The sequence below is a fragment of the Talpa occidentalis genome, unplaced genomic scaffold (assembly GCF_014898055.3).
Source record: "Talpa occidentalis isolate TD23 unplaced genomic scaffold, MPIMG_talOcc4v2.1 talOcc4.13, whole genome shotgun sequence".
Lineage (NCBI taxonomy): Eukaryota > Metazoa > Chordata > Mammalia > Eulipotyphla > Talpidae > Talpa > Talpa occidentalis.
In genome coordinates, this window is record NW_023601322.1 from 15,474,759 (window position 1) to 15,489,808 (window position 15,050).

The following is a 15,050-nucleotide window of genomic DNA, read 5'->3' on the forward strand; positions in this document are numbered from 1 at the left end:
ACTGATTCAGTACTATGAAAAAAAGTTCTGCTCTAACTTGAATATCAGAGGAAGAAACTCATAAAAAGTCTTTAAATAACACTTTATGTTAAAAGATCTTCATCATAAATGAAAGAAATAGGTTTCCTTGAAGTAATTTTTACAGTTACTACAAATAATGAAAGGTCAGAACTTTCTGTATTAGAGTTTTACTTACGATTGAAAAAGTCATTTTACTGTAGTATCTTAATATGCCCTTTCTGTGCTTAATAAATTAGTTGATTGGAATAAATTAACCTTTTATATGAGGCTTATGATGGAGCGAGTTAGAGCTTTCATGGATTTTCAGTAGCATGACTTAAATTTAATAATTCACCATGTCTAAAAACTTGGTTTGGGTTATCCATAGCATACCTTATGAACATTTTTTAAAATCTTGTAGACTGAAGCTCTTCAAATTTATACTTTGTTTCCACCCAAGAAAACATCCTGGTTTAAGTCAGGAAACAATGACTCTGGATTCTGCCTCTGAGAGTTAGGGTTCATGGAGATTCCCATTCTAATTCTTTGGTTCCTAGTCTTTAAGATTTCCTCATAAAAGTTCCCCTCAGTTTAAAACTTGGCATTTCAGGTCTTTTATTAATTTTCCAATCTCAATTCCAAGGTTGAATAATCAGAATATCTGACATTTAATGGTGTCTTTAGATACAGTTAATTCTCATTGGTTTGCAGCAGTTGTGTTATCTAAAGTCACTGCAAACACTGAAATAGGTAATTAATACTATGAATTGTTTCTAGAGAAAACAGAGTATTATGTTCCTATAAGCCTCTGGTCACATTTTTAATCAAGCGATCGATATATATAACCTTGTTTTTGGTGTGTTTCCATTTAAAGACATCTTATTTAATGTATGAGGTTGATTCATTAACTTTGAGCTCACAGCCAAATGACATTGTAACTCATCCCTGAGTGAAGCTTTATTAACTCACACATTTTCTCCATAAGGCACATCACAGTCTTTTGTGCTTAGGGACACTAGACATCACTTCAGCACTCTATCTAAGGCCTCCTCAAGCAGTGAATCCACCAAACAAAACATAGAAAAAAGTTGGCACTAAATATATTGCAGAAAGGACATGTGTGTATAGCATGAGGGCTGAAACATCACTTGTCCATCTCAGTTGAGTCCGCAGGCATTGGGCTACTCAGACTTTTACTGCTCTGAACATGAACATTACTGACCATGAATGCATCACAAGCATTGACTGGAGAGTTACAAATACATTTTGGTAAGTCTGTGAATTTGCAAAAACAAAGGAATTTCCAATTAGGAAAATTAGGAAAATTTTTAGAACTCAAGAAACTACATTAATGCAATTAAGGATTCTGGAACATAAACTGACTCCAGAAGGGGCAAATGATATTTAGCAACTTTTTTCGAGATTCAGGGGTTTCAGAGGTGTTTTTGAGTTTCATAAGTTTCACAGATTTATGAATTCACAGACTTATGAATCCTCAAGCTACTGTTATTTCATGAGATAATGGATGCAACACAGAACTGGCACTCAAAAGACATGATGTTCAATATATTCTATTCTAAGCGATTTTTCCAAAATAAAGCAAAGCATAGTATCCTAACACATCTGTTACTAGTTTTAGCACAATAATATACTTATCCAGTGTCTGACTAAGACCTAGATATGTTTCATTAAAATCAATGTGAAGGGAAAAATTTATTTTAAATCATATAAGCATTTGATACATTTTTTTTTATTTTCATGATAGCTGATTACCATTAAAGATTCCATCTTTTTTTTTTCTACTAAATTTAATAGTCTTAATAGTGATTGGGAGACTGGTGCAGTAAAATAAGGACATTTAATTTTTATAATATTTAGTAGGATTTCAAAAGTACTTAATGTTTCTTATTAAACTTGCTCTCAAAAATTCCATAGTAAACTCTTTGATAGACTCATGCTCTGAATGCTTAATTATCATACAGTAAACAAAGCTAGGTATTGACTCCAGAAGGATTCAATATTGAGGATCTGGTCCCACTGCCATGATGGCTGTGCTTAATAGCTGTACAATAATAGGGAGGTAAACAATGTGAACCCAACACCCACAGGCTCAGTTCAGAGGATGGAAACAGATGCAATGAAAATTTCTAGTTGGGGATGATCTTGTCTCCTACAATTGCAGTCTTCCCTGATAACAATTTTGTTATTAGAATAGTTTGAGCTCAACATATGTTTTATTAATTTTGGAGGTCTTTGACTTTGAAGAGGAATTCATATGACACTAAATAGTTCAAATCATTTTCCCTTGAAATAAGGTGCTATCAAGTCAATCAGTTGGAAGAGATCTTGCAGATAATCTAGACCAATGTTCCCTAAAATGAAATATTAATCAGCATTATGGAGGGAAAAGTTTCTTGGTCAATTGCATTGGAATACATATTTCTTTCCTCCAATCTCATAATTTTGAACATGCTAATATAAAATATGAACTATCAGGACAGTAGGGCAGGGGTGGTAGAGAATATCCAATTTTCCATAAATATGGATTTAAGATTCCATCATTTGCTGGGGATATGATCAAAGCATGGATGTATCTTGAGGGCATTATGCTAAATAAGTCAGAGAGAGAAAGATAAGTACCATATCTGATAGTACTTATATGTAGAGTCCAGAAGGGGAAGGGTCAAACTCATAGAAGCTGAGACTAGAATAACAAGGGGCTAATGCCTGGGGGCATGGGAAGATGTTGATCAAAGGGTGCATATTTCCTGTTAAAAGATGAATAATTTCTGGGCATACTATGTACAACCTGGTGATTATAGTTAATAATATCATATTATTAACTACACTTGAAGATTGCTAAGATAGTAAATCTTAATATTCTCATCACAAAAAATGTAATTGTGTGATATGATGGAGTGATTAGCTAATACTATACTGGTAATCATTTTGTGATATGTAAGTGCATGAATCAGCCCATTGTACACTTTAAACTTAAGTGTCAATTAACAATGAAGCAGGGGGTGGTGGTGGGAGAAAAGCCATGAAAGATTCAAAAAGGCAATGGAGAAATCATATGCGCTAAGAAACCAAGTTGTGATGCAACTATGGATCAGCAAATAGTTAGGCAAGAGAAGGGGAAAAATGTTATATATTAAATTCTATATATTTAAAGTACCTTGCACTACGACATGAAAAGAATTTCACCTGGGATCTCACCTGGGGTCACTGCATAGCCATTAGAAGGAAGTTGTGAGAGCTATTTTTCTGTGGAGCATGAACAACAACCAGGCTAAAACCATGTGAAAGTATTTATAGGGCCTCCCCCACAGGAGGCATTGTTGACCTCATAGAGCTTATACTTTACTGGAAAAGATGTACAATAAACAAATCATGAAGCAAATAATGGAAAATTATAGCTATACTGGATACTTAAAAATTAAAGTAGAATTCAAGTAGAAATACATAATATGAGGACACAAATGGCGGAAGGAGAGAGTCCATGTAAAGCCTCGTTATAGAAGCAATATTTAGACTCATACTCATGGAATATTGCTAGAAGCCAGTTCCTCCTCCTTTATAATGGGACTGACAACAGGCCTTGAGCTTCAGGAACACTGAAATGGCACAAAATGCGGGTGGAAAGAGAAACAGGATTCGGTTCATACAGAGCCTTGTAGATCACATCTAGTTACCCTAAGTACCATCTCACATCATTGAAGGGTTTTCATCCAGAGACAGACCTGATTTGTTTTAAGAAGATATCTCCTCCTGCTGTGTGGAGACAACTTGATGGCAGAAGTGAAGAGACTAGTTAAGAAGAGAGTCAAGTCCTCCTGGTGAGACATGATGGTAGCTTGAACTGAGATGGTGGAAATTGCTATCAAGTAAAGTGAATAGTGACACAATAAAGCTTTAAAGCAGGAGAACAAAGTGGATTGTGCTTGGGGGAGGACAGAAAGGGAAAGTGAGGTTCAGGTTGAGGCCATGACCCTTATGTCTGAGATAAGGGAGAGAGTGAAAGGGCCAGCTTAGTGAGAAAGAGCAAAATTTCAGTTTTGAATGTTTAGGCTTGAGATCTTATGAAAAAATATAAAGAGACAGCCAGAAGGCTGTGCTAGAGATACAAATTTGGGAATTGATCTAGAGGTGGAATTTGAATCTTTGGAATAGATGAGATCAAGAGAATAGAAGGAGCAGAGAAAAATTCTCAAGACTGAGATGTCTAGTGTTCAGGTAGAAGGGGAGGGAGGACCTGGAGAAAGAGAAATGAGTGTCCAATGAGTTGCTCAATGGTAATTTGAAAAGACACACATTTTTTTTTTTCCCTCAAAGAGTTTCTCCCGAGACTGGTGTATCCCAGAACAACCTTTCATGGAATGGTAATTCAGATCAGTGATTTTCAGTTGGGAAGATTTTTTTTTCCCCCAGGAGGAAATTTGGTAATGTCTAAAGACATTCTGGGTGATTCTGACATGGGGAAGGAGAAATTCCATTGGCATCTAGTGAGTAAAGGCCAGAGATGCTGCTAAACACCTTACAATGTGTGAAACAAATCACATTTTCTCACCTCAAATGGCAAAAGCACTGAGGTTGCAAAACCCTGAGCTAGCTGAATACTTCTTATGTTCCAGTGAAAAGCTGAGATCCACAGTTTAACTGACTTGATTAAGGTCTGACAGTACTAATCCCTGACAAAGTCAGTTCTCAACCTGGAGTCGAGATTAGTCTGGAATCTTTAAAAACATTTGAGATGGTAGGTGAGCAGAGCCCCTGGCAGACCCTAGAACTTGGGATCCCCAGTTACTCCAATCATCTTTCCCTCATAAACAAGTATAAAATATTATTTGGGACCTTTCTTTTGATATTTAGTGACACTTCTGAGTGTCTTAATAGTTTGCCAAGTCTCAGAATAATCATTTCATGCAAATATGGACAAAGCTTGTATGTTTGCTTTATTTAGTTGAGTTAAAATGTCTAAGTTTTGTTTTTCAAAATTACAAAGCTAGTCATGGCCTTTTCTCCTAAGCATAGATCACATGTCATGTTTTATAGAATAACTAATATGATTCTGAATATTCAAAAAGTTAATAGTATCGACTTTTATGATAATGCTTTGTCCAGGTATAGCTTTCAAAGATCTAGATCAACAAAATAACATCTTTGCAGGGTTGGTAGATTTCTTAACCAAAATTATTAATTTTGCAAATTATTGGAAGAACTACCAACAAAATATATTGATAATTTATATCCCCCAGTGAGAAAAGCAGAACTTAATTGAAGTAAGTTTCATGTTGCTTCATCATTCATATAAAAATAAAATACAAAAATCACATATTTTAGAGTTGAGGGTCTTCCTGCTTTGAGAATGTGGACCATAATCCCAAAGTGAATGCATCATAAATGTAAAATACTTACACATCCTTACATATTTGGTTTGATCTACCTGCCATCAGAAAATAATTTAGGAAGCCTCTTCAGTTTCTTCAATTTAATTAAGGGTTTCCAACTACAAGAGTAAACATGAACTATAGCTTTGTTTTTTCTTTATTAGAATCCTAAGAATATATTTTTAGAAGAGTGACATGCTGTAAGAGAAAGTAAGTGATTAGAGAGGTCTAAATTTATTTGCAACTGGCTTGAATGTCCTGACAATAAGCCATTATTCTATTATAATGCAATGAAGGCTGAATACAGCAAATGGAGGGAGAGATAGGAAACCTCTATAATTCTGTCACTCTAAGAGGAGATGCATGAATGTTTCATTGGATATGAGGTTCAAAACTCAGATTTTAAAATGTTCTTGTTGATGCAGTCCATTTTGTAAAGGTGGGATGGAGTTGGAGTTTTATCAGTCAGGGTTTTGCTCATACATCTAATTGGAAAACATACCCTCTTCTTAAGATATAAGACATTAGCAGAATTTTAATTAAGAAGTTAAGGTTTTCTGATGCCTTTGCTGATTTGCTTGTGATATCCCAAGTGAAAGTCAAATTACATATTTATCATCATTTATCTGCTAGCAAAATAGGATAGGAAGCAGATTAAATTTGCCCTCCCCAGCCATATCTCTCTGAGTTTATCAATTCACCTTACTTAATCAAACAGCCTGTAAAAAATTTTATTCCAGTAGGCATTCTAGAAATATTTCTGGTACTTTGCTCATCCCATTCATTTAATAAGAAATACCTGAAACATCATTAAGTGATATAGAAAATTTAGGAGGAATAATGTCAATAATCCATCCAAATGGATCTGAAGGTATGGGATGCCATTCCTTTATGTTATTTTCCTGACTTTCTCCTGTGAGATAATGCATAGCAAATCAAATTTAATTCAAATTATATTTCTCAATAGGAATCTAAATTAAATGGCAAAAAGAATAAAGTGACAAGTGTTTCTCTCAATTTCTGTCATTCTCTTCATCTGAGGTCTGACTCCTGTGAAAGGAAAATTCTTGGAGACTTGTCCATTGATGTTGTATTTGGGCTGGGTTTTCTTTTCACTTGGTGACTCATTTTATTTTGAAAGACAAGTCTAAGTCATTCATATCAAGCTTTCAGATGTGATCCTCAATTAGGACTGCCAGACTTAGTTAACAAAAATATAGGAGGTCTGTTACATTTGAATTATTTCTAGTGTCCTATGCATATGAATAATGAGACACATCTATATGTTGAGATACAAATCCTTTTGTTACCTCATACTCACAGGCAATCAGAAATTATTAAATTTTACTGGGCCTCCTATATTTTCAGTTTCAGGCCACACATACATAATTCTATATCTGTAGCCTGCACCTGCTCCACCTTTACCACCCTTCACCCTGCTCAGTAGTGGCTGAAACGACAAGGGGTGAGTTGTTCTTTTTCAATTCCCTCTTTAATTTCCTGTCACTCTGTTTGTTCAAAACAGTACTAACCTGTGCCAGTTTACATAGGCATGCCTTGAGCTGGGAAAGAATTCCAATTCGAAACTTCCTATAGAAATAACATTTTACCCTCATCTCTTCAGGGTAATTCTAAAGGGGACAGTGTTAGTTCCTCACATGGATTCGAGCCCAGAACCTCTCTCAGGGTACAGACAACTACAGTTAAGATTCCACAAACAACGTCAACATCAATTTCCTTTAATGCTTTCTCACACCCCTGGGATTTTTCTCACTGTCTTTCATCTTCCTGGAGCGCAGAGCCTGCCTGTCCACCTGGACAATTCTCCTTCGTTTATTGCTTCTATTTTTCAATCTGTGACCACAGCTCTTAGCATGTGTCCTGCATGCAAAGCAGGGTTAGTAGCACTTCCTAACTGCTTAAAAGCTTAAAGTAAGTTTGGCATATTGTTGAGACTTAAAATAAAATTTAAAACAAGAGAATGAGTTAATGAAACTTGCAAAGTTTGAGGGTGGGAATTACAGTTATCTAAACCCATTTTATGAAGCATTTACGTGGTCTGTTTTCAGTCCTAACACTTACCCCTCCATTCCTATTCCTGATGTGAGCTCCCCAAAGTGTCTCCAATATATTGGAGTCTACAAACCATCAGAACCAGGCACTAGCCATAACATGTATTTAAAACTCAAATAGATACAAGACACAGTAACAGTGCTTACTGAAGGAAGAGGATCTATGTAAGAGCTAATAGGAGGTGCTGAGGGTTGTAGCAGCCTGGAAAGACCATCCTGGCTTGATTATAACATACTTGGAAGCTTAAATGTAAGCACTTGTATTTGTCTGGTTAAGTAAAATGCATTAACAGGAGGAGGGGGCATGCCTGCAAGTAGAAAAGAAGAATCACCAAGTAAAAATAGGTCCCTGAGGAGAGGCGGCAAACAACGAGCCTTTGACTGGAGCATCTGGTCTACTCCAAGGAGGTACATATCCTCTTTGGGGACATGCATGCATTATATTCTCACAGCTTATGATAGGAAATTAGCTCACTATCTTACTCTCTACTCTTGCTTAGCAAGCAATCCTTTAGATTGCAATTTTGATGTTCCACATGGATTTCTTAACAGATGATCATCCAAATGGATAATTATATATTCAGAAATCGAATTTCTCATGAAAATCTACTAAAATGGTTAAACACATAGTATTGTTTTCATAATACAGAATACTTTTCAACACAAAGATAAATCAAGGAGAACTATTTGTAAACACATGGATAAATATTTAAAGAAACAAAATTCAGAGAAAGGGATGTTGCAACAGGACACATATAGTATGATGCCATTTCTGGAAAGGCATAATCATGTGTATTGATATAATGCTGTTTACATAGTAAAGACTATATGTGAAAGAATGGTTACATCATGGTGAGGTATGGAGGGAATGATAGAGAAGCATCTGATAAGGCAGAGAGACATAAGACATTTCAACAGTATGATAAGTATTTTTTTATCTTAACCTTGGTGGTGGGTACAGGTATTCGTATTTGTATTCTGAGTATATGCTCTAACATTTTACTAAAACAAACTAAATAACAGCAAAAATTCTTTTTTATGTCGGTAAAAGGAATTTATATATGTATCAGTCCCTTGGGAATTTGTCTAGTATTCATCCATACACCCAAAGTTTCTGTTTCAGAAGATCCTAGAAGACAGTTCCAGCACTGATCTGCTTCTTCCATTCGGTTCTAGATACTACTCTAGATACCCTCAACCGTGTCATTATCAAAGTCAACAGACATACGTAAATGTGCCACTGGGATGAACAGAAAGAAATGCCTGATCTTGACAATGTGAAAGATAATTAGCAATAAGGTGCTAGAGAATTTTGAAGAGTAAACATACATTCCAGGCAAAAAGTCCCAGCAATGTCAACTTAAATTCAGTACAAACTACATTAAACACTACCTCTCTCTAATATTTTAAAATATTTTAAATATGAACAACACTTTGAAAAAGAGATATGTAATAGCTTGACATCATTTATAAAATTCTTATGCTAGGACTTTATTGACTGATTACTTTGTGAACTTGTCAGCCCTCACTGGTGTCATCTTTGTTGGAAAATACATCAGGTTTGTTAAGATCTTTGTTTCTATTATGCCAAATTATCCCTAAATCCAGGGTTTTTAGCACTTGTAGTCTATAGGAAATTTGTCTCAGATGCTATAAAATTAAACATGTAGAAAATATAATCAACTAAATAAAAGCTGATATTTCTGTACCTACCATTAAGAGTGCTTCTGTCAATCAAGTTAGTATCCACTGGCCAATAACCTCCATCTCCATGACGACCTATTTAATGGGAAAGTATATCAGAAGGTTAGTGCATATGTGGTGTGAAATCACAAGCAAAACAAAAATATTTTAAAATATATGAACAATTGAACAAATTTATTTTGCTGACTTCAAAAAACATCTGAGAATATGAATACCATTATAACTTGTGAAAAGATGTTAGTTTCTTTGTGTGAGAAAGGTCAGTCTGGAAAGCAAATTCTTTTAAACAAGTTTAATCTAATTCCACTCTGAGAAGCCTCCTCTTTTTTTCTTCTTTCCAATGCTCTTGCTAAAGTATCACTAAAAGATACAGCACCAGCAAGTTTATTTTTTAAAAATATTTGTTTTATTTATTTATGCATACAAGAGCTGGGGTATAGGCACAGGGGGTGGGGGTAAGAGTATTCACCAGAGATGGAGTGGGGGGCAGAATAGGCAGATCTACTGAAAAACACTGCTGAGGGGAGCAGTTAGTGAGACAGGAGAGGTCTGCTGCACCATGTGGGTCAGCTCACTGGCTGGGGATAGAACTCTTGCTTCAGTGGCTGAGTTAAGTGCTGAGACTTAACCCCTTGTGCCACCAGGGAGGCCCAGCAACAATAGTTTAAATGCTGCTCTCCTAAATATCTCAGAAAAGGGCGCAGGACACTCCCTGAGAGGTCCCGCCTGCACTGCTGCTCAGTAACTTTCCTTGTGGTGAATTATCATTCTGCATGGACAGCACCTTTTATCTTACACCTGGACTTTGTATAGTGTCTGCGTTAGATGCCCAGTAGGTGCCTGGGGGTTAGAGAATTAATGATAAGGGGTCAAGAGTGGAGCGTTTGTCTCAACACACAGTGTCTGGATATTACTTACAAACACGCCAGGAAAGGGAGAAAACATTTTTAGTATCACATTATTGGGAAAAGTATTTTCCATCAGGTGTCCAGCTATTGTAAAAGTCATATTTTAGAGACTTGAGCCAGAAATTTACTAGAAATAATGATACTATTGTCCAAAGTTAGTTAATGGTGTTTCATCCCAGGTAATCCCTTTTTCTACTGGTATATTTATAGAACTGTAATTATTTGATTCGATTGTGAATTTCAGAATATCTATGAGGTAGGCCATTTGTAGAAAAATGTGGGAGTTGAAGTGATATATAAACACATATACAAATACAACTGATTTTCTATTTAATTGTTTCAAAGAGTTAGAGATGTAGAGGAAAGCAATTGAGACAGTCAGCTATACCTACACAACTGTTCCTCATGTGTAACCATTTTAGTTTTCTTTAGGAAGAAGAAATCCTGCTCTTGGGAAAGTCTTTTGCATACTTTTCACAAATCTCATCATTTTATTTGCAAAATAGTTGTAAAGGAATAACTAACACCTTGTTAACAGACTATAGCTTCCCAATCAAAAAAAAAGTTTTGATATCAAGTCAGAGCTGAAGTTGAGATGTCAAATTTTCAACAAGCAATGAATAAATTGATCTAATCTCATCATTTTCTGTTTTCAGCATAAGCTGGCACATTGCTGACCAGTGACTGTGGGTAGGTAAGGAAGGACAGAGAGAATTAAGGTGGTTTCTATGGGTGAGTGTGTAGGTGGGGTGGGGGAGAGTAGTGACAGGAACATTTAAAATAACAAGAAATTATGAAAATGTTGGTGGGTTGACTAAAATATGAACAAACCTAATCCTTTTTCCAAGTACCTTGCTTGTGCGACTGACACATTTGGGATTTCATTGGGAAGAGGATAAGCTTTGCTCAGGGGACAATGTAAGATCAATGCTAGAAGAAATGAAGTGAGACAGAAGTTCTGCATGAATATTAAGATGATTTTTCTGACATCTGAAAGCAGCTAGATTGCAAAGCAGTCAGCCAAAAGAAATGCTAACTGCCCCATCACTTAGGCCAGTAAAGCAATAAATGATTCCTGTTGGGAGCAATCCTGTATTGGCTGGAAATTAGGTAGATAGCCTGTGGAGGGTTTTCCTTTTCCTCCAGCATCCTGACAAATGAGTTTTTAATGAAGTGTTTCACTCTCCCAGCTACTTTGTGGGAGGATGCAAAAACAAGCCCACAAGCACATCCATATATTACTCAGACATAAAGCTATTTGGGTACAGCACCCCTTAGATTTAGGGAGATTATTGATTACAATGTGAATTTCGATAGGAGAAAATCAGATGTCATTGGTTAGAGGGGAAGATTAAGGAACTCAAAATGCTTTTTAAGTAAGAGAGAATAACTTAAAATTTAAGCATTCTACTCACACAATCTAGTGTATTGACATTGGTTAACTTTTTCTTGGTTATAATTAGATTGATACCACAAAAGAAAATGAAGCAACTCTTAACAAACCTAACAGAAAGTACTTTAAAGAAACTTGATATCATCAACAAGCAAGATTGGATTTATGGTAATTTGAAGTTCTTGCACTACTTCAGTTAAAGAAATAGAAAACTCATTTCCAAGATATTGATAAGTCTGGGATGTCTTCATCTAAAGACCTGGGGATCAAATTTTAATCTTGTGTGCTATTATAGTTCTATTCTCTAATATACATATGCATATATATATATATATATATACAAACATATATTTAATTAGTGTTCCTTTACGGAGTAATAATATGTTAGGGGGAAAAGGTTTTCCAACTGTTTTAAGGTAAGAACCACAAAGTTGTCAAATGAGACACTGGAAGCTAATGAGGATACTAAGTATTACTGCTTGGCAAGTCACAGCTTTTTTATTTTATTTTTTCCTGTGGATCAAATATTGGGTGTGTTTAATTAACTCGCTAATTTCATAAGCACTGATTTAGGGAAATAGAGGACTAATTAGACCTTGGAAGATGGTGAGTAAAAGTCAGTTAATGTAAAATTAACTATGGTTCTATCCCAGAGGTCTAACTTTTATTAATGGAGCTTAAAACTGGTAATAACTCATTCGAAATTTATTAAGTGCCTACTATATGCGAGCCACAGTCCTAGTAGATCTTCACGAAAGGGTAGTGTAAAAATGTGTGAGATATGGACGCTGCCATTGCAGATATATTTATTGGTTCATTGGGTCTAGATCCTATACATGTCTATTCATAGCTAATGTCAGCGAACTGCAAAAGGTATTAAATTCACTCTGACTTTAAAGATTTAAGATAAATTAATCTATGGACTATTATAAAATCAAAATTAGATTTCATTTAAATGTTTTTCATTTACCTAATATTATTAAAAGGGCTACAAGCAAAATCAATGATCATATATATATCAAAAAGAATATCATTTTCATCATGGTCTATGTGCCACAAGTATATTTATCCTAAAATACTTCAGTTACTTTTTTCATACCCTATTGTCTCTAACGTTATTCAAAATTAAAAAGGTCAAATAAGTAAATCAATGCTTGAAAATTTAAATATAACATTTTTGAAAATGAGAGATTTCAACATATATACAGGTTTTGAAAAATCAAAGTGCAACATGACTAAAAAATTGGAAATGGAAAGTTTCTTTTTAAAATAGTAATATCCAATTTTACATGAACACAGCAATCAATATACTATTTGATTATATTTTACAAAATATGAAAAAATCTTGTTACTATGTACCTATATTTTCTTAATAACAGAAATTGAGGATGATGGAAAGAATTAAGATACTAGAGAGTAATGAATTTATGCATCATTTAACCATCAAAAGATTTCACCCAGATAAATATCATCAAAAATTGCTTCTTCCAGAAATGTTTTGTACTTTTCTTTAGGTTTTTAAAGTAGGAAGTGATGGTTTCAGATAGAAAACAAAACAAAATTAATGAACCTGTGATTGAATTTTAGAAAAGTGAAATTTGGCTGTTTTAGAGTTACTCTAAATAGTACTTGTATTTTAAAATGTGTTTTATTTAAGTACTTCTTAGATAAGCTCAAACCAGAAATTTAATATTTCTCCCCATGATGTTTATTTTTTAAATATTATAAAGTGACTTAAAGAGTTTCCTTTTACATTTTAAAGAATAGATTTTGTAAGGACCTTCCTTGTTGTCCTTCCATGTCAAGAGACACATGCTTCTTTGGAAAAGTTAGTTTCCATGATGTCTCTGGCACTTACTCTCTGGATTGAGGGAAATAGAGAGAGAGGTAATGAAGTTTCCTTTGGGAGGGGTGTTCATTTCATGTTGCTTAGTGCATGTACAAAGTGGCATGTACTGTGTGTTCCCAATGCTTGATGAGTGACTAATGTGAGTTAGAATGCTTTGTAATATATTAATAATGTGAACCAATTTTAAGCCATTGCTATTATACAACATTTTCTCTGTACCCTTGTTCTTATATCACTCAAAATATTGTCTCTGTATTTTTAATGTGGTGTGTGTGCACATGCACTTGTGTGTAAAATGAAATATCAATTGAACACATATATGCAAATGGAGAGTATTTCCCATGATAAGACTATTCCAGCACCTACGAGAGATTAATTCAACTGGGATTTCAGTTCTAGTATCCGATTTTTTAAAGTAGATATTTATAAGTCCAGGGAGGAAAGAATGGAAAATTAATCTACAAAGGATAGGAGAAAACTGGATGAATATGATAGTTCTAATATTTCCTTTAATCATTCTTCCCTGTAAGGAGATTACAGAGGGTGTTCCAGAATGGCACCCACACAATCAATTCCAAGAGAAAAACATATAACTCATAATCTAATCAAATGGACAGATTGGTCTTCTTATAAACATTTAATACACATCCTACCAAGCATGCAGAACACTAAGATATCTTCTTGACCTTAGCATGGTTCTCAAAAATAATTCTGGAGATAATGATGGAAATTGTATTGATTTTATGTCTTCTGTGTCAGTGGATAGAGAAGATCTATTAATGTCACTTGAATACAATTTTACTGTCTAATACACAGATCATATTCAGATCTATTTAAAGCATATGATTCGTCAGAGCCTGGAAAATATATCTAAGAGATTAATTTACCGTGCAGCTGATATTACTGCTGATTTCAAATAGAGGCATCATGGCATCGGAAAGCCGGGAAGTAAAATCCTAAGTCATGCCTAGCATTTCAAACACACAGTCATAGGAAAGAACTAATGAGCTCTCTGCATCCTTCCTGAGATTCAACACAATGAAAATTCATTGAAAGAAAGTAGAATGTTACCACTTTATACATAAAGACAGCTCACATGCATACAACATATTGAGGCTTGGTGTTAGACAAGTCCTTCTTGATTTGCTTTCTTTAAAACACCTTCTTTTATTTGCCACCTTGAATAGGTCTAAGTGGGAATGGAAATGTATTTGCTGACCTACACAGAATTAGATGCAATGCTAAAGAACTAAATAGCCATTGCTCATCTTTTCCTTCAACTTGAGATGCAGTTTTTTAGAGTTCTAATTTCTAACTTTAAATCTTTGTCTTTATTTTTTAATGAAATACCATTGCTTTACATCCTTGTTAACTTGACAGTATAGGATTTCTTCCCTCAGATATGTTCCCCATAACTCTCCCACCACCAAAGCACCAATAGTCCTCCATCATAGTCCACTATGCTCTCCCACTACTAATCCTCTCAATCCTCTCCCTCTTCCTCCTAGATGCCTCAGATCTAGGAGATGCCTCAGATCTAAGGTCAGCTTTCAAGGGTGTTTTTAGGTTTTTCTTTTCATCTCTTGTTTGGTTTCTCTGTATTCCACACATGTGACACCATCCCATATTTATTTTTCTCCTTCTAGTTTATTTCACTTAACACAATCCCTTCCAGCTCTATCCATGTTGCTGCAAATGGCATGAGTTTATCTTTTTTGATTGCTGAATAGTATT

General features: G+C 34.9%; 1 protein-coding gene across 2 annotated transcripts in view; it reads right to left on the bottom strand.

Annotated features, from left to right (window-relative positions):
* The window catches only part of DCC (DCC netrin 1 receptor), a 1,038,093-nt gene that overhangs the window by 68,054 nt on the left and 954,989 nt on the right, over positions 1–15,050 (bottom strand). For both annotated transcript variants that reach the window (XM_054694039.1, XM_054694040.1), the window contains exon 22: positions 9,176–9,241. In XM_054694039.1, coding sequence (XP_054550014.1) covers positions 9,176–9,241 — 66 coding nt within the window. The remainder of the gene's footprint in view (positions 1–9,175; positions 9,242–15,050) is intronic.